A 19,675-nucleotide genomic window follows, 5' to 3' on the forward strand; every position below is an offset into this window, starting at 1 on the left:
ACTTCACTCAACTCATTCACCAGCCAAATGCAGTGTAAACTCCATTTGGTGACTACACCACCGCACCCCACTCCCGTCTGCCACGCCGGCTGGGCAAATCTGAATGAGACGCAACGCTTGTCTCTGCATACGCAATTAGTCACGACGACCTGTGATACGGTCAGTTGTGATTTGTAGGTGCAACAGGACACTACCGCTCGCATTCACTCCGAGTGTTACGCTTGACGCGCTCAGCTTGTAACGAGGTTAACAAACGTTGTACATACGTACGGACAGCCGTCGCTGTAGTGACCGATTTCGATTGAGTTTAAGCGGAAATTTTGGCAATTATTCTTGACTACTATGTGCTTTCTTTGAAACCGACGAACCCGCTGCTTACTTCCATGTGAATTATGCGAGTGTGGGGATTTCTAAAACGAAAATGCCGAAAAAGAGTGTAAAAGACTGGGCTGTAAAGGTGGTCGAAACGTTGACCATCTTTCGGCGTAGTTTAATTTTTCAAACGAAAGAGTTTTTTCAAAATTCCACCTTACATGGTGTACGGTACATAGCCGAGTCCGGACGTCCGGTGGGTGAAAAGTAGGTGAAAGTCAATCAAATTTGTGATAAGATTAATAGCGTGTAGGTGAACTAAAAGGAAGACATAAATCGTTTCTCTTGTAGATTTATGTGGTTTTGCTTTACAACAATCGGCGCTGTGACTGCATTGGTGATAATTATGAGTTTGTGGGAGAAATTTCAAACTAATCCAACCATCACAGGTGAGTATTTTTATACTAACGGAAGATTTTAATAACGAGTATAATAGTTTTGTTCATATTTCTTTATTAAAATGCATGGAAACCAATTTTCGAGTATACTCAAGTAATGTCAAAAGTACCGGATATTGTGGCCTTTTCACCTGACTTTAAACGGTTTATGCTGGTGAAAATGGGGGAAGTAAAACAAAGTGATCATTAAAGGCTTGCAAAAATAAATTAAATTTTGTAGATTTGAAGATAGATGATATTTATCCCAGACTATAAAAAATAAATTCTAAAAGGAAATGTCTATATGTAGTCTGGTATTTGTGTAGTCGAAAATAAACCTATTAGAGGGGAAACCACTCTCACTACCAAATTTTTAATTTATGAATTACTAGCTGACCCCGCAGCCGTTGTCGTGCGTGAAATTATGTGTTTTGAAATGAAAAAAGTTGAAATAATATTGTGTCGAAAATAATTTATTTTCGAATTTTCAACATTTTTTTTAATGTAGTGCAGCTTAATAAACATAGTTTTTTGATTTCTGTTCTGGTGCGTAAATATACAGAGGAGATGGGTTTCCAACTCGTCAACACGCCACATACAATATCTGGCCGTGTGAAAAACATAGCATTTCTCGATTTCCTTGTGTCCTGTTGATTGTCAACGCAAAGGCAATTTTCCCTGGAAATTGAATACGTTTGAACTGAAATGGCTGTCCCTTGTATTCGATAACTGCGTCAGAATCAGTCGGGTTCCATTACACAGTTTCGGCGCATGAAGATTGTGAAACAAAGAATTTGGAAATTCCACTGGATAATTTACGGTTTCGTCTTTCTTGTCAAGACGATCGATCTATTTATATGAGCGCAAACCTCCCGAAATTTGACTTTAAATCTTCCAGTTTAAGTCATTAACATCGGTATTTTTTTCAACTAAAATTGCGCCTTGAGTGTACGCGGCAATTGCAGTTACGATAAATAATAAAGGTCGGATAAACATTCGTGATGAGTTCATCTTCCGTTGAAGTGAATTGACAAAAGGGATGTGAAATTGATATCAAACCACTGGAAGTATCAAGCGAAATTTGCCCATTTCCAATTCTTAGCGAATACAATGTAAAATGTCATCGGCAATGTAATTTTTTCGTATCCCATAATTAACGCGAATTTAAAGGCGGATATGTCGAAATGATCTTCGCGAAAACTATGCGAACTTCAGTGGCATGCGAAGTAACTATCGCATTGTCCTTCGTCTGTTTCCAGTGATTATCAGGTTCCAGCAAATGCAACTGCTGGCATGCTTCTCAAAAAGTTGCACACATTGTACCATTCACAATACGCAATGACGTAAATGAAGTTGAACCGCGAGACGCACAACAGTCGGAAAACTTTCATGAATTGCAAAAGTAAATATCCTACAAAGCGCTTTATTGCAGTTCACACCCATTCGATACTGCTGATCTCATATCGTTCAAGGCCAATAACCACTATGTTGATTTCTTTAGTGACGTACTTGCAAACGTATTTGATCGATTTCACCAATCTGCAATATTCAACATTGACATGAGTTTTAAATGTGAATTAGCCAAAAGTGGCGAATATGGTACGATCCATGTGTTGTCAACTTCGATGTGTTGTTAACGTCGATATTCACGCCTCTAAATGCTAAATGGTCTGCCATTGTCGTCTGGTGAGTGACGCCGATACAGTTAATATCCATCATTTCCCATTTCCGTTTCTGAAAGAAAAGCACATGAGTAGTGTTTCGTGCATTTATTGTCAGACATACAAGCCAAAGTGGGATTGTAAGGTTCGCAAGGTCCATGAACCATATTGGTTTTCACCACTTCGTATAATTCTGGATCTATCTCTGAATCAGGAATTTCCGCTGAAATGATTTCATCAATTTGATCTGGTGTAATCACCATCCGCATCCAAAGAAGAATGTGTGCGTGCGGCAAACCTCTTTTTTGCTACTCAACAGAATACATTCAGCATCTAACAGCACCATATATACCATAGGTTGCTTCAAGATAAAGACCATCAAACATCGCAGCTATTGTTTAAAAAGTCGTGCTGTGATATCGTTACGATCGCTAGCTGATTGACCGCGATCCATAATTCCGCACGTACATATGTATGCCATCGCATTTTTGGAGTAATGCTAGCCTTTTCTTGGACTGCCATACGTTGATGGCAAAAAGAACGCCGACCAATATTAGCGCGACCTCTTCGTGGCTTCGTAACAAATTTCAATCAGTAATTGATCACTTCGTCTGAAACACACATAAAGTTTTCACTGAATAATTTTCAATAATTTTTCCTTTGGATAGCCGGAATAAAAAAGCAAGCGACCGCAATTGAACAATTCAAATAATTTACAAATCAAAATATTGAAAAACAAAGCAAACAAAAATTGAAAAAAATGTGTATGGAAAATGTTACTTTTTGGAATTGTCCAATTTTTCGACTTCTCCTCATGAAAATTATAAGGTATTTGTTTCTAAACCTTTCCCGATCCACAACAAACAACCTTCAAAAATTTCATCAAGATTGGTTCAACCGTTCTCTTAGTGTTACTAACAAACAGACATTCATTTTTATATAACGTTTGTATGGGGAAGAGAGAAGGGCTGTTTTTAGGGGTCCGGAAATTATTCGAATTTTTCTCGCTGTAAAACCCATCTTTGAACTTCAACGAACATTTAAGAAAATGAATTGACCAAATTGGTCCAGGCGTTATTGAGTTATGCGCGTACATACAGTTTGACGATTCATTTTTATTTATATATGTATGTAAGTACGCCAAGCAATTCTGCGGCATAAGTACACTTCAAGAGCTGCTCGAAAGAAACCGCTGCTTTCCCAGATAAATGTTGAAAAACGTTATACTTTTGCTGTTAACATGGTCAGCACGCCGGCAGGTTATTGGGATGATGTCATTTTCTGTGACGAAACTAAAACCATGCTGTATTATAATGATGGACCAACCAGAGTGTGGCGCAAGGCATTAACAGCGTTGGATCAGCGCAATATCATTCCGACTGTTAAATTTGGAAAATTGTCGGTTATGATTTGGGGATGCATCAGCAGCAAAGGGGTCGGAGAGCTGGCATTTATAGAAAATACTATGAATGCTGAGCAGTACCTCTCAATTCTCAAGACCCATTTGAAGCAGAGTGCCGAAAAATTTGGGTTTATTGCCGACAATAAGCCTAAATTTAAATTTTACCAGGATAATGTCCCCAAGCATAAAGAGCTTAATGTGCGGACATGGCTCCTTTATAACTGCCAAAAGGTGATTGACACACCTCCCCAGAGCCGGACCTTAACCCAATTGAAAATTTATGGACACACTTGAAAAAAAAAGTGGCAAAAAGGCAGCCCAAAAATCGAACAGAGCTGAAAACGGCAGTGATTGAAGAGTGGCAAAAGATACCCTCTGAATATGACGTCCAAAAGCTAGTTAATTCCATGAAAAAACGCCTCCAGCACGTAGTTAATGCTAAGGGGGGACATACCAAATATTAAAATTAGATTAAGATAGTATAAGTTATTAAATATGTTTGTTAAACCGTAGCTAAGGCACTTTGTGGAAAGAGTTTCTTGACAGTGTCAAAAATGTGTAAACTACTATTTTGTTGAATTAATCTTTAACCTTGCAATATTTTGTTTTTGTTTTTGCACTTATTAACTAAGCACATATTATTCAACAGTCCTACATTAAAAAAATTAGATGAAATTTAACAGAAGGTGTTTGTTTTTGTATGCAAAGTAAAAAAATGCTGTAAATTTTCAGTGTGTAAAGAGTTTCTTGACAAACTGTATGTAGATAGATTATAATTACATAGCTTTTTATTATTTTGAATAACTGCATTTTAAGCGCGTGGCAACAATAAAATTTATCCTATCTTCAATGTCAACATGCTCAGGGTACTAAGGATTACGTGTGCCATGATATGTCAATTTTGCCGCAGTCATTTGCACGAACAGACGGATATGCGGACAAACAAACATCCAGAAATCATTTCGCTTCCCGAAAATCTTGATGTTTTTCATTTCTTTCCACATTGTATGAAGTATCTTTAACGAGCTAGATAAAAAATTGTTTTGTTTTGATGTTATTTCCACAAATTGTAAGCAAATTAACAGTGGAAACAAGCTCTCGAATCCAGATTTTTACGAAAAGATGCGGCGACTAACGGAAGGTTTCACGACCAAAGCATGCTCTTTTAAGACCTAAAGAGGTTATCTAGTGGCTGATGTTCAAAGCATACTGAAGTTATAAAGGGAACATTTCTCCATCGTGCTGAACGGCAGTGAAAGTGTAACATCTGGAGATCTGGCCAACCCGAAAACAATGGAATAGATGCTCAATTGTCCGACTATAGCAATTACTCGCCTAAAGGACAACAAATCGGCAGGGGCCGATAGATTACGCTATGCCCAACGAATGGAACCTAAATATACTCTGTTTAATACGCAAAAATCCAGTCTTATTGAGCGTAGTATGTGAAAGACTGACTGAAGCCCGCCGTCCAAAAAATATTTGGACCTTATCAGTGTGGCTTTAGACCTGGAAAAACGACTATCTACCACATTTTCACCATGCGCAAATCTTGATAAAAACCCGTGAACGGAATATCGACAAACAACACCTCTCGTCGACTTTAAAGCCCCCTTCGACAGCACGAAAAGGAACTGTCTCTATGCCGCTATATCTGAATTTGGTATTCCCGCAAAGCTAATGCGGCTATATGAGCTGTCGTTGACCAGAAGCTCTGTCAGATACCAAGCGAGAACAAGAAAACTCTCTATCGTGTGATTTCTTTCAATTTTATACAAAAATGTACAACTGCTATTGATGATATTAATATCATTGACCTCAACAACCACGCCTTCAGTTTTGCTTTCTTCATATTGGATAAGGAAGCGAAACGTGTGTGTCCTGTTGTAAACTCGGACAAGACAAGATATCTCTAACATCAAACACGCAGTAATCGCACTGGCGACTTGGCTCGAAAGTCACTCATGACAGTCATAACTTACAAGTCGTAGTTAATTTCGTCTATTTGAACCGGAATCAACACCAACAACAATATCAGTTTTGAAATCCAACGCAAAATCACTTGCCAATAGGTGCTACTATGGACTGAGTTGGCAATTAAGAATTAAAGTCCTCTCTCGACGAACAAAGACCAAATTCTACAAGTCCCTCATTATTCCCGTACTGCTATACGTTGCGGATGCATGCGCAATGACATCATCTGATGAGTCGACTTTAGGAGTGTTCAAGAGAAAGATGTTGCGGAATATTTATGGTCCTTTGACAACGACGAATATCGCATTCGATGGAACTATGAGCTGTACGAGTTATACGACGCCATTGACATAGTTCAGCGAATTAAGAGACAATGGATATGCTGGCTAGATCACGTCAATGGATGATATCAATGGAATGATTGATATTATATGTGCACTTTGGACGCTAGTTACCTCTTAAATGGAATAAGTCACTTCTTTTTAAACAAATTATTCATGACTATTCTCAACTGTCAAAATATTGATATCTACCCAACACTTATGCCTTTTATAACTTCGAATATTTATACCAATATCTGGTATTATCTTTATTTATATATTTATATTGTGGCAAACTTTTATATATTTATAGGTTTGGACACTGATTTCCATAATCAAAATGTAGTCTTTCCCAGCACAATTGTCTGTCCGGAAATACCGTTCGACCATGACAAAGCTTACGATTGGGCATACAGAACATTATCGTGAGTAGAAAGCGACAATGGAACTCGCTCAAAAGGTTTCCGTTATGAAAATAGATCTCATTAACAGAAATTATGATCACCCCACGGCAACTATGATCGCACCATTTCTTGAGCTTTTAACATCATTAAACTTCGACAATGTCAACGAAGCTTATGCGCTCTCGACATCCATCTCGGCAAATATTTTGAAGGAAATTAACTTGAGAGAAGCTGCATTTAAAGTAAGATTTAGCAGCCTACACAAGACAAGGCTTCTGGATATACAGATTTTGATTTCGTTCTTCTTCAGGTACACATCAGCTGCGAAGACACCTTAACGGAATGCAAATACCGCGATGAGCCTATATCGTGTTGTACACACTTCGATCGAGTTTACACAGAGCATGGCATTTGCTTCGCTTTCAACAGTCGCTTCAAATCAGATGCAAAAGAAGAGTAAGTTTCAGGCAAGAATGAGAGACATATAAGATCCGTTATTTACAATCACACTGGGTAGATCAATCAAATTATTTTCAAAATTAATACAGTTAGAATAATGTGACCTAGATTCCGATTCGGAGCGAAGAACTTAAACGATCAATCTTGAATTCTATCATTCTTGGGTTTCAATTTTAATTAAAATAATATAAATACCGTTATTTGCTATTATTAAGACAAGCTTTTGGTTTTTTTCATTAAATATTTATTTTCGAAATTTTAGTGTCAATGGAGCGGCGCCACATGATCTTTATGAGACGGATAAGAAATGGGCTTTATATTTCGTGCCGAATGGTACAGCTAAGGTAAGTAGAAATCTGAGTTTTCACAGATTTATTGTAATGTAAATTAAGTTCAAATGAAACATGTTTTGTTATTTTCGTACATTAGAAGAATACAGAAGGTATTTAAAAAGCTACATAATTAACTGAGTAAAGCTTATTTGATGATCACTACCGCTTCTTTGACCGCCTCACCGGGAATGGTGGTCTGGGAGTCAAACCAATTTACAGTAGAACACGAATTTTGAGCTTGCGTTGCCTTGATCAACTTCATTCTGGATGAAGAAGTAAGCTAAACTTATACTTATCCAGAATTGACTTCTACATACTAAAACTAAGTAAGGGATGTAAAGGGTACCCGCATGTTTCTAACCAACTCTGCATATCGCATGAAACCTATACATCCAACACCTCATGCTCCGACAAAACTCCGACTATTCTAAGAAACTCCAACGAAACTATCGGAACGAACATATAATTACACTCAGCGACAGTCAAGCGGACCTTAAAGCGATCTCTACGTACGAGATCAAATCGCTATTGGTGCAGGAGTGTATAGAACGGCTGAACAGCCTATCGGATCGTGACCAAATGCACCTTATCTGGGTGCCCGGTCACAAAGATATAGCCGGGAGAACTGACTGATGAGCTCGCCCGCTCTGCAGCATCCAACCTTAAAGGGTTTAAATATGTAATCAATCTTCCAAGGGACAAACTCGCTTTCTACACTGGCCATTGTAAGCTCAAGATGCATTTATATAACCTGGACCTAGCTTCTTGTTGTTGGTGTTGTAGCGCCAAATTCTGCCGAGTTGACAGTCCTTGGCTGGATAAAAATTCGGGTCCGTTCCGGTTATGTAGACCCGACTGTCGTGGGGTCGGCCTAGCTTCTTGTGCAAATTGCCGATTTTGCGACTTGGAGCCTGAAACTCCAGAGCACCAGCTAATTGACTGCAGATCAGTCTGTAGGCGCAGGATAAAGGTCCTTGGCTTGGATCCATGTTACCATATAGGGATCATATCGCCTCAAAAGCACTTAGCAGTATATTCCAATTTATTAATTTGCTGAGGCTAAGAGAGTCGTTGTGACTTAGGACAGTAATAGACCTTAGATCGCGGTGTAATCCTCATTTATTCATCTAATATAATTTAATCTACTTCATTTATTGTCTATCAAGGTTTTCATTTTTTCAAACGAGGAATATTTTGGCAGCGACTTCAATGCACAAATAGAGTGGGAGGATAATCAGAAGGTCGAAGCACGTATCTCCAAAAAGAACACCTATACCACAGACGACGCCCGACAACTAACAATTGGGTAAGCGTGCGGTATAATCATTACTAAATATTACAAATTTATTTCCAACAAAACAGTCAGCGGAAATGCATCTTTTATGACGAGGTCAAATTGCAATACTTCCCCGAGGGTTATACATTCTCCTCCTGCATGAAGGAGTGTCGGATGAAGCGCGCCATTAAGTTCTGCAAATGCAATCCACCATTTTATAAACCGATACGTAAGTCTTCTTACTATTTTTAAGGCTCATATTGAATTCCAATTGCGAATTATTTTGCAGCGAGCGTGCCCACATGCGGCGTGTCTGATCTGTTGTGCTTGGAAAAGAATAAGGCGAACATTACGAATATACGGAATTGCATGCAATGTGAATTAAGTTGCTCGAAGACGGTCTTTAATATTGAGAAACTGATTAAAAAGTTCGTACACAAGCAAAAATAATGTTTTAATACTTTTTCTATTTTGATTATAAGACGCTATGTATTCCATTTTTCAGCACCGAAAAGACCGATGATACGGGCGTTTTAGTGGAATTTCTTACGTGGCCTATTATACGTTATAAACGGGAGGTACTTTTCGGTTGGGTGGATCTTTTGGTGTCCTTCGGTGGTATTGCAAGTTTATTTCTGGGTTTCTCGCTGCTATCTGGTGTGGAGATTATTTATTATTTCACATTAAGAGCCTGTTGCATGGTGTACAAAAATAGGGTAAGTCGAAAGCAAGCCTCCAAAAATACGATATATTAAATATGGAAAAAAAAATTTAAATCTACTTCGAAAGAGTATTGTATATACATACAGAGGAAGAAGTTTTTCTATTGCCCCTCCAACTTACTAGGTTCAAGGGAACATGAAGACATGTTGCATCAACCGTTCCCACGACAATCAGGTCTACGTTACCGGGACGGAACCGGGTTTTTTTTCAACTCGGCAGAAATCTATCGCTACAACAACAACCTACAGCAACAACTTACTTGGTTCAAGGAAATATGAAAACCTTTAGTATAACACTAGATAACCACCAAAGAGATGTTTTTAGCAAAACATAAGTTGTTGTAGTTCCCTGAAGTAATTAGGAGGAATGTTGGCAGTGTTGGCTATATGAAAAGGGGAATCTGTTCCGGATCCACTGCCCTGAGAACGATGCACCACCAAAGAGATATTTTTAGCAATTCATAAATCAATAATGATCTGGTCTCAAATTTGAAAGTTTGTTCTTCATGATCGTAGCAATCTAGTCGCCTTTCTCTTAACCCATTCATTTCACGATACCTATACAAATGCAATTGTTGTTGCAACGACTACTGCTGAGTTGGATATAAATCAATATATTTTCTTGTTACACACACACTATCATTTTGGAAATAGGCAGCTATTCCGACAATACAGACGATCCCCAGAACTTATGCTCATATAGGTTTGATGACAGTGCCTCGATTTCTCACTTTTAAACCGGTTACAGAAGCAGTACCGCAATAATCAAGTTCAAACGTTAAATAACATAACACAATACAAAAATATTTCATAATCATTTTGGAATTTTGTGTATTTTTTTAATTCCAGCAAGAATTATATGAAATCGAAGAGGAAATCAAAAGAAGACCGCCACCAGCAATCAATCTTTCACTGCGCATTATGTCCTATGTTTCAAAGCCTGCACCACCCGGAGTAGATCCTAACTTGATCCGGAACAATTTGAATAGCAAACAACGTAACGAAAAATCCATTACACTGAGTAAACGAAACAATTTTAATATGAATGTACCAGAAAACATCAAGGAGATCAACCGGCGTCGAAAGGCCGATAAGGTAGTACTATATATGTACATATGTATGTGTGTTTAAAGTACTTAACGAAATGCATTTTAAATATCCAATAGGACTATACCGGATATTCAAAAGGGCTCTACAAATCTACAAAGATAATACCGCAATACACCGATTCGAACGACGAGTGGAAATATGGACAATATCTACCCTGATCACATAATCATAAATAATTTAAAAGAAAAAGCTTGCAGTTGATATCACGATATCAGAAAACGAATAAAAAATAAGAATAATTAAATAATAATGTATTAAATACTCACACAAATTCAAATTGCACATAATATCAGCAAAGTTTTGATGTTCTTTCCTTGCAAAGGTCAACAAGTATATTTGGACAGTATATTTCATATAAGCATTTTGCCTTAAACATTACGCTTAACTTTTTTCATAAATTACACTAATAAAGTTTTATCACAGCACAGAAGAGTTTATTTTAATAATTTTCACAACTTTTTGAAATTTGTTCTAGAATCTGAATTGATTTGCCGCTTTTTGCGTCTTCTTTTATAAATTGTAGCATGCGACATCTGCTGGAAGCTCTATTTCAGCTGTTTTCGAATCCAATGCATAGATGTCGCATGAAGCGCTTCGCAAAGAAGAGACGCAAAAAGTAAAAACAACACAAATTATAAAGTCGGTTGATGGAATGTGAATGAAACGGTAAAGCAAAAATTAGAGAAGCTGAAAAGTTCAAGAACTTGCTCCACTTGGATAAAAGTGAACGTTAAAATATATTTTTAGTGCGTTAAAAAGTGAAATATGCAGAAATTAAAATACGATTAATAAAACTCAACCAAAAACAATTGAACAATATTGTTCGGTTAGCAAAGGGAGGTGGCTACTAGAGTGTGTTGCGCTTTGGCCTGCTGGCACTTATTTTTTTACCTGGCAAATTGTGAAACTTGGCAGTTCGCAAAGGCGTTGCGATAATTGTTAATTAAAAAGTACATAAACCGAAAGCAGGTTAATTTCAATAAGATTCAGTGAAGTATTGCAACGTGTATTGTGCAATTGCGCATAAAACAAAACGTGTGGTGCTCAGACAAGTGAAACAAAGTAAATATAAATATTAGGTAAAGAGGAATAAGAGGTGCACGCGGAGCGGAGATGCCCTTTTATGGACTCTATATACCCGGAAAGGAAGGTAAACAAATTTTTCGCATTTTTAATCGAAAATATACATAAATACAACTGTGAATATAAAAAAATAAAGTATTTGGGAATGTCAATTCAAGCAACAAACTTTTACAAAATTGTATTTGTTTCCATGCTTACGTCCAAGTATGTACTTATATTTTGTTTTAAAGTATTGGCTAGCTCATTGAACTTTGATAATATCTATTCGCAAATAATTTGTACAATATTTTCTTTGTTTGTTGCAAAAGGTACCTGCACAGCTAACCGGCTTTCAGATGTAGTGGCAGGTTTTTGAGATGGCATACGTCTTTGTACATATTTGTAGCTATATTTATGTATATGTCAAAGTATCGCCGAGCATGTATACCCCGGATTTTGTTTACATTTTCTCATGCGTAATATAATTAGTATTTTGTTAATTATTTATTTCAACTAATTAGCCTTATTAATATATATATTAAAACTCAATTATTGATGTTATATGTATACCAATAGTTAATAATAAAGTTAAAAGAGTTAAATCAAACACAACATTGTTCAAAATGTATCTATATTTTATATGATCGAAAACAGTTGCAATAAATGTCGTGTATTTATCTAGTAAATAACATATGTATGTATAAATATATGTAAGTAAATATATTAATACATATGTATGTACATACATATGTATGTATATATAGATACACTCTTCCTACGACTGTAATAAAATTGAATTATCTGTTTTTATTTATAACATTCACCTACGCATATTAACTCTCTGGTGTTAACATTTTTGCTATCAGTAATGCTTTTCAATTATCTATACATATGTATAATAAGATGCGTTAATTTGCAATTTACATTTGTAATTTTGCCTGTGTTACACATAGTAAGCAATTTTTTATTACTTTAGAGCTATTTTCTAATTGCTATTCATTTCAGTAAGTTTGTGTTGTATTTGTTGTTTGAAACGGGTGTGCTCAATAACATCGACATCACGATGACGTGATGATTTGCGACTTGATGACGAAGAGGCGTGTCATTTCAATTAAAATAAAGTACAAATAAGTAATAAAAGATTGTAGAGACTGTGTTACAGTTGTAAACACATTTGTTTCTATTCACATAATGTTAAGGCTATTATTTGCATTTGTAGAAATATTTTGTTTATTTCTCATTTGTGCAAATGTAAAAATCTAAATTGATTGCCGTTTTTCTCATAGCAGAGGCAATAACAATGAAGTAATATATACAGCTCATTTAAGTTCATATTTAAACACACCGAAGGTCTTATACATATGTACATACATATGTATATCTATATAAATAAGTTTAAAAATACTCATAGTGTTTGTAGCGCGTATGTAGTATTGAAAAACATCTTCTACAATATTGTAGCATAATTATTAACAAATTGTCGAAAAATACTCTTTGTTTTAGTACGCATGTTCCTAAACTAAAAAAAAGACACAAAATACACCTTCCCAAAAGCCGCTCTCACACATTGCCATATTGAGTATTAATTGACGCGGCTTTAGGCTCTGCCATCAACCATATGTTTGTTTCCAATGTTTTTGTTTTGATTTGGATTTTTATTTATCATATCGCATTATTGTTTTGCACCTGTTTTCTTTGTTTGATTTCGCTACCACTATTCACTCGCACTTTTTAATTATCGCCTTTACGACACACTCTGCTTGCTATATTAAGAGTGCTCGCGTCCGCCACGAATTTTTGAAAATTTGCCAACAATTTGTGATGTGGTAAGAAAACACGCGATTTCGGCGTTGTATACCATTAAAAAGAAAAAGGAAACGATTAACGATTGTCTGACATGATCCCAACACAATTTACAGTTTTAATTGTTGTCATGCAAATATAATGACCCAATCACCATATGCATCAATCTTTGTCTCTTTATAGCTGATATTCCACATGTGTATTGTAACAAGAGCGAAGCGCTGGATGTGCTGAAACTGCACAAGGAGGCACGTTTACGTGAATTCAATAATGAAAATGATGCGAATAAATTTGCCAACACTGGGCATGAAGTGGTGGCGCCACCGCGGCACGCCGATGGCAAATGTATGTATTGCGGCAACAACACGTATAATGAATTATTTTCATATTTTAATATCTCAATAATTTTCTTATCATAACAGCATCCATTGCAATGGAAAAGGCGGCATTTCGTGGGCCTACCAAACAGGAACTTATTGAATTTCGAAAAATTATCGAGTCCGGCGATTATGAACGTGTGAAAACCATGATTTGGGATAATCCACGTTATTTGGTGAGCGCTGGTGATACACCCACCACACTAAAGGAGGGATATCGTTATAATGCTATGCACATTTGTGCAATATCCGGCAAACCGCGTATTGCTGAGTTGATTTTGAAAACAGTAAGCGATACAAAATTTGTGGACTTGCTTACGGGAAAAAAGAACGACGAAAAAATGTGCAAGGAATTGTGTGTGAATTTATTGGACTACTATCTGAATATACCGGAAAAGGGGCGCAGTGAGACGCCACTACATTTCGCAGCGAAGACCGGTGCATTTGAAATGGTGGAGCTGTTGACTACTTTCCCGGAGTGCAAAATGACTCCCAATTCGGAGGGCTTATACCCCAAAGATGTATGTACATACTACAATTTTAGCGTGTGAGATATAAAAATAATGGAATTTTTCTGCAGATCATATGTTCACGAGTTCCAAGTGCTACGCCAGAATTAAAAAAGAAGATTGAAGTATTGCTCGAGGAACGTTTTTACGTGCCCGTTTTACGCTCCGTGGACAATGCGGTACCGCCGAAAATTGGACAACCGTTTTCTGCCAGCAATCCACCGGTAACAAATAAAAATATTTTCACTTCTTATTTGCATTGAGGTTAAATTTTAGTATTGAAAAATTGCTGAAGTTTTTAATATTTTAAACATTTAATTTTTTTTTTGTTTTTGGAAAATTGTTGAAATTTTTAATATTCTACTCTTTTTTTATTTCTTCTTGCTTTTGTTTTCAATTTATAACCAGAATCTCAACTGTGATCCACTGAGCCCTGAGGTTAAAATAGAAGCTTTAGCCGGTCCAATGAATAAGGACCAGGCCAACGTAAGTTTTGTATTATTTTATCGTGTATAGAACAAAGACTTATGCTTCTTGTTGTTTAGCAATTCTGCCGTCGTTGGAAAACGCCACCACGTCTAGGTAGCAGCGCTGGCTTGTCGCCGGTTACTTATAATTTGTTTATTTCGCCCGTTAAAACGCGTTGCGTTAATGGCACCCCTTCTAAGACATCACTCGCTAACATCAGTAACGGCAGTCCTACGATCAGCACACCACTCGCAAAAGCCAATCGCCGCGCCTTGTTCAATTCCACTCCACGTCGTGCGAGTTGTGAGGTAGTCAACGAAAATGGCGTCGCCAATGACACATCTTCGATAGCTGATAAACAGAATGGCAATCATAAGAATCATGAGGAAAGTGTCGAAACTAAAAATACTAAATCGAATTCCACAACAACAACAACAATCGAACACGAAAAGAACAATAATAGCCGTGAACAATTAACCTCGCAGAGCACGGACATCAATATTTTAAAGAATTTAACATCGCAAAATACACCAGTGTTACAAATGAAACGTGAACTATTCTTCACCTATCGCGATCCTAATCCTAGTACACCAGTCGAGCGCAAAGCGCCCGAAATTATTCAACCCGCTAATACCTCTGTGCTCGACGAGCTGGATATTAGCGCCATTGACGAAAATAATGAAAACCAGCCGTTGGACCAGCCGCAGCAGCAGCAAGCAATCAAATTGAAAGGCAGCATGCTAAAGACAGCGCTGTGCCGCAAGATGCCGCAAATGAAGGATAATTTCAACACTTATCGTGATAATAGTACGGCCTCCACACCAGACTCGGACTGTTGTAATGATTCGATGCGCAGTTTGTTGTTGAACGATCCCGACCATTACGACAGTCCGGGTTTCAAAGAGCGCCACATCAAAATCACAGATACCGAAAAGGGCTTGGAATTGATTGGACGCGAATTGGCAAAGGAGCAGAATGTCGAATGGCGCGAGTATTGGGACTTCTTGAATTCCTTCATCAATATCGCTTCTGAGGACGGCTTGAACAAACTCGAAAACTACTTCGGCCAGCGACTCAAAGATGAGGAGATGACAAAGAAAACGGCGCAAGCAATGGCGAAATCGGCTGTAATTTTAGACAGCGTTTGCAATGCCCTCGATAAGTTGCATTTTCCGGAAAATGGCAGTTTACATGATTTTCGTAATGGTTTCAATAATGATCGAACGCGCCACGCCAACATGACTGGCACCGGTGAGGTCGCCACAACGGCGCCACAGTCCACAACCCCTTACACATGTGTTGAGAAATCGGTGCAAGTGTTCGCCAAACGCATGACGAAGACCATTATACACAACATGGATAACATGGTGTCCATCAATGACACACTTCTGTCTGAATTGAAAAGACTGAAATCGTTAATATGTAGTTTTAAGGAGGACACACGATTCCTAAATGTCAATTTTTCCAAAGTACATTCGAGAATTGGCAATTTAATTTCAATTTATTTGGCGAACTCACAAGAGGTAACGCCAGCAATGAAAGTAAAAGTGAGTAGAAAGCCTTAGCATAATAAATACCAACAATAATACATAACTAATGCATATTGCTTTCGACAGCTTCAGGGTATTATCAAACACATGCTTGCGCCCGGTGAGCGGCGTGAACACATCGAATGTGTTTGTTGGCGAATACTTAACATGTTGGAGTCTCCAAGTAAGTGTCCTTTCCAAGTGCAAAACAAATATTTACACCAAAAAAATTATAAAATTAATAAATGCTTACTTTCAGCTGCTCAAATACTGCCCGAACAACTTAAAACCGAGGAGATGTGTTCGCACGAGTGGGAGAAGGAGCGTGAATGCGAGTGCCAATGGGAGACTAATCTCAGTCGCAAAACAAGTCGACGAAATCGTATGGAGGCGCGTTATCGCAGTCATCAACAAGCTAGGCAACATCATCAGCAACAACAACAACAAGATACACAGAAATCGCAACGAACTAATGCAGATAATGGCATTGAATGGCGTGATCCTTTGCCATGCACTGACGCAGAGACCGTCTCACTTAATGCCAATAATGCCAAAGAACAGTGGCGCGATCCCGTTGATTACAATGAAGGCGGCGAGCGGTGGCGCGATGTTAATATACGCGACGAGTCGCCAGACAACGATGTTTTTTGGGTAATAATAGCGATATATATGTATTGTGGTATATTTACTTTGCATTTTGGTTTAACTTTTAGAAAGTTCTAGGAATCTAAACTTTTAGTTAATGTGGTATATAATTTCTTAAAATAAATTCTTATATAGATAACTTAAACCTGATATTAGCTTATTCATGAGCTTTTGTATAATTTTTCAGTCCGATTTTGGTGACACTGATTCCGACAATGAAGAGGAAGTGTGGGCCACGCCACCCGAAAGCCCATCTCACTGGAGTCTATTGGATGAACCTGTGGTGGAGGCATTCAAAATATTTATTTATGGGTAAGCAATTAATTCAACCCGCCAATTAGGGTTCTGTCTTATTTACTCTGGATCTGGTGATAAATAACATATTGAAAGAACTCGAAGGGCAAGGCTGTCGGGTGATAGTCTTTGCAGATGATGTAACTCTCATGGTGAAAGGACAATTCCTAGCTACTGCTTACGAGTTGATACAAGGATATCTCAATGTGGTAGCTGCCGAGCGAAAAGAAGTGGCTTAGCTATCAATCCAAATAAAACTGTACTGGTTTTATTTAACCAGGAGGTAGAAAATCCCTTATTGGGCAGCACTCGCTTTCATCCTGTCGAAAAGGTGAAGTACTTGGAGGGTGACAAAGACATTGGTTACCTTGTATTGTTGGGAAGTAGTGGGGACTCTCACTAAAAGTTGTGATTTGGCTTTGCGAAACCGTAATTAAGTCAATACAGTTCCATGAAATCCGCTCTCACTGGAGAAGAGGCGCTGTGAGCTTCTTCATGGATGGATTGAAGCTCAAAGGGAAGGTTGGAGGGGGAGTCTTTTCTCAGATTGTCAGACCACTGCTACGACTCGCTAACACTGAGCTCAAAGCCAATCAAAGAGTGCATGACCTCACCAACTGTAGCATCAATCCCATTGGAACTCACGCGGTAAGGCTAAAGATTTTGGAGAACGCAACTTCTCAAGACTGCAAGGAGGAAAAAGAGGTGGAACCATCTAAACACTTTCTACTTCAGACTAATGTTAAAGAATATGGGCTACGTAACCTGAACGGACCCGTATTTTTTTTTTTATCCGTATTTTTTTTTTAAACCGGAACTTGGCATAGGCCGAACGTTAACGTTTTTTTTTTCTGATCTAATCTGTCCTACGTTATTTTATGTATAAAGATTCGATTTAACATGGAAATATTTTCACTAATGTTTTACAAAATATATTTTTTTTGTTTTAGAAATGAACCGACGAAACGGGATGTCGACGTACTGAATGCCATCATGCATATCGATATCGATACCTCAAAATATGCCAATATTCACTCGTGGAAAACGGCTATGCTACGCTTCCCGAAAGAGGAAATGGATGCGTAAGTGATATTCATGTACATAAAATATATATTACAACGTTATAAAATAATATATAAATTGGCGTTAATATACCAGGAAATGAGAGCAGATGTATGTATGTGTGAAAGAAGTTTGTTAGTCCCAGTTTAATAAAAATAAAACATGCGAGAGGAGAGTGGGTTAAATGTTTGAAATTTTGGTTTTACTTGTATTGTCGTCTTTGTGCTGTGGTATGTATTTGTGCGTGTTCTATGTACTATATAACTTTACAACAATTTACATATACAACAATAACGTACTCGTATGTACTTTACAGTTTTCCATCGCTATCCATTGTAAAGAAGTCGCACTTGTTTACGTCAACGCGTACACCGACCCGCAAGGAATTTCCACTAACGCCGTTCGCACAACGGCAGTCCATATCGAAAGGTGTTACCAGCACACCGCTCACAGCCAAGTTGACGGGAAGATCGGCATTTCCAACACAACCACAACAGCATACAACAGCAATCATCAATCAACAGCGTGCACTGCCAACAACAGCGAAGCGGTTCTTTGCGCGTCAAACGCTCGCCAACCTCCTGGCACCATTCCACGCCAACAACACACACTAACAACTGCTGTTCCAGACGGCCTCTGGAGTTTGTTTTCCAATGACACATTCAAAACTCATTAATTTCGTTTTACACTCGCTCAGTGCGTTCGTTTTGGCTAACCACTCTAATATTTGTACATTTATATCGAAATTTAGGCTGTTTTCAAATTGATATATTTACTAGCTGCGGCATCTTCATGCGCATTTTGTAAGCATAGAAATGCATTTCGCGTTGGCTTATTTTATTATTATTAATTTTGTATAAGTTTTTTTATTATTTTTTTTTATTGAAATGTTCTTTGCAGTTACTCCAATTAGTTACAAAAACAAAACATGTTAAGTGTATGTATTTAAAAAAAAAATTCTAAAAACGAAATGTTCTCCTTAATTACATAATTATTATTTAATTACACTTACTATGCTGTATTCGATTCGAACCGTGTTGCCACATGATTTTATAGTATTACACTGTTTAAATATTTAGCTGCCCATTTATACTTGTCTTTGAGAAGCTTAATGAACGTTACGCAGTTAAAGGCTGATTTTTTAACTTATATACTATACATACATATATGAATACATTACTATTATATAATTGAATTTAATGCAGTGTCAACTAATGGCTAATCAAATATTGTTGCGTAAACTACTTTGTCCTTTAATTGCAATTCCGTCAATACAATGTATGTGTGTGTGTGCAAGCATCGCATGTTGGGCTTGATAAAATAATTATTTGAAGAATTAAAATACTTAATAAAAATGTGTTTCTGTATACAAAGCTATTTAAATGCATTAAAATTCTGTTTATGCATAAGTTATGTGTTTTGTAATAATCGAAACTACAATATTCTGATAATTCAAAAAAAATATTTTTTTAATAATAAATATGTGCTCAAGCGATGCAGAATAATTACAATAATGC

At 37.3% G+C, this 19,675-nt stretch overlaps 2 protein-coding genes across 2 annotated transcripts; both read left to right on the forward strand.

The window, feature by feature from the left end:
- The first annotated feature begins 230 nt into the window (after positions 1-230).
- On the forward strand, positions 231-10,687 carry LOC120773995 (sodium channel protein Nach). The gene is made up of 12 exons (XM_040103264.1): positions 231-579; positions 664-761; positions 6,420-6,531; positions 6,599-6,752; positions 6,821-6,966; positions 7,232-7,313; positions 8,468-8,607; positions 8,664-8,806; positions 8,867-9,005; positions 9,083-9,293; positions 10,149-10,394; positions 10,466-10,687. The coding sequence occupies exons 1-12, from the start codon at positions 422-424 to the stop codon at positions 10,565-10,567; spliced, it is 1,731 nt and encodes a 576-aa protein (XP_039959198.1). The 5' UTR covers positions 231-421; the 3' UTR covers positions 10,568-10,687.
- Positions 10,688-11,522: 835 nt separating this feature from the next.
- LOC120774307 (ankyrin repeat and LEM domain-containing protein 2 homolog) lies at positions 11,523-18,877 on the forward strand. The gene is made up of 11 exons (XM_040103838.1): positions 11,523-11,559; positions 13,458-13,619; positions 13,697-14,172; positions 14,232-14,384; positions 14,569-14,646; positions 14,706-16,175; positions 16,245-16,341; positions 16,417-16,808; positions 16,990-17,114; positions 18,047-18,178; positions 18,475-18,877. Exons 1-11 carry the CDS (start codon positions 11,523-11,525, stop codon positions 18,770-18,772), a joined length of 3,420 nt encoding a protein of 1,139 aa, XP_039959772.1. The 3' UTR covers positions 18,773-18,877.
- Positions 18,878-19,675: the final 798 nt, after the last annotated feature.

This window comes from Bactrocera tryoni, chromosome 4 (genome assembly GCF_016617805.1).
Source record: "Bactrocera tryoni isolate S06 chromosome 4, CSIRO_BtryS06_freeze2, whole genome shotgun sequence".
NCBI lineage: Eukaryota > Metazoa > Arthropoda > Insecta > Diptera > Tephritidae > Bactrocera > Bactrocera tryoni.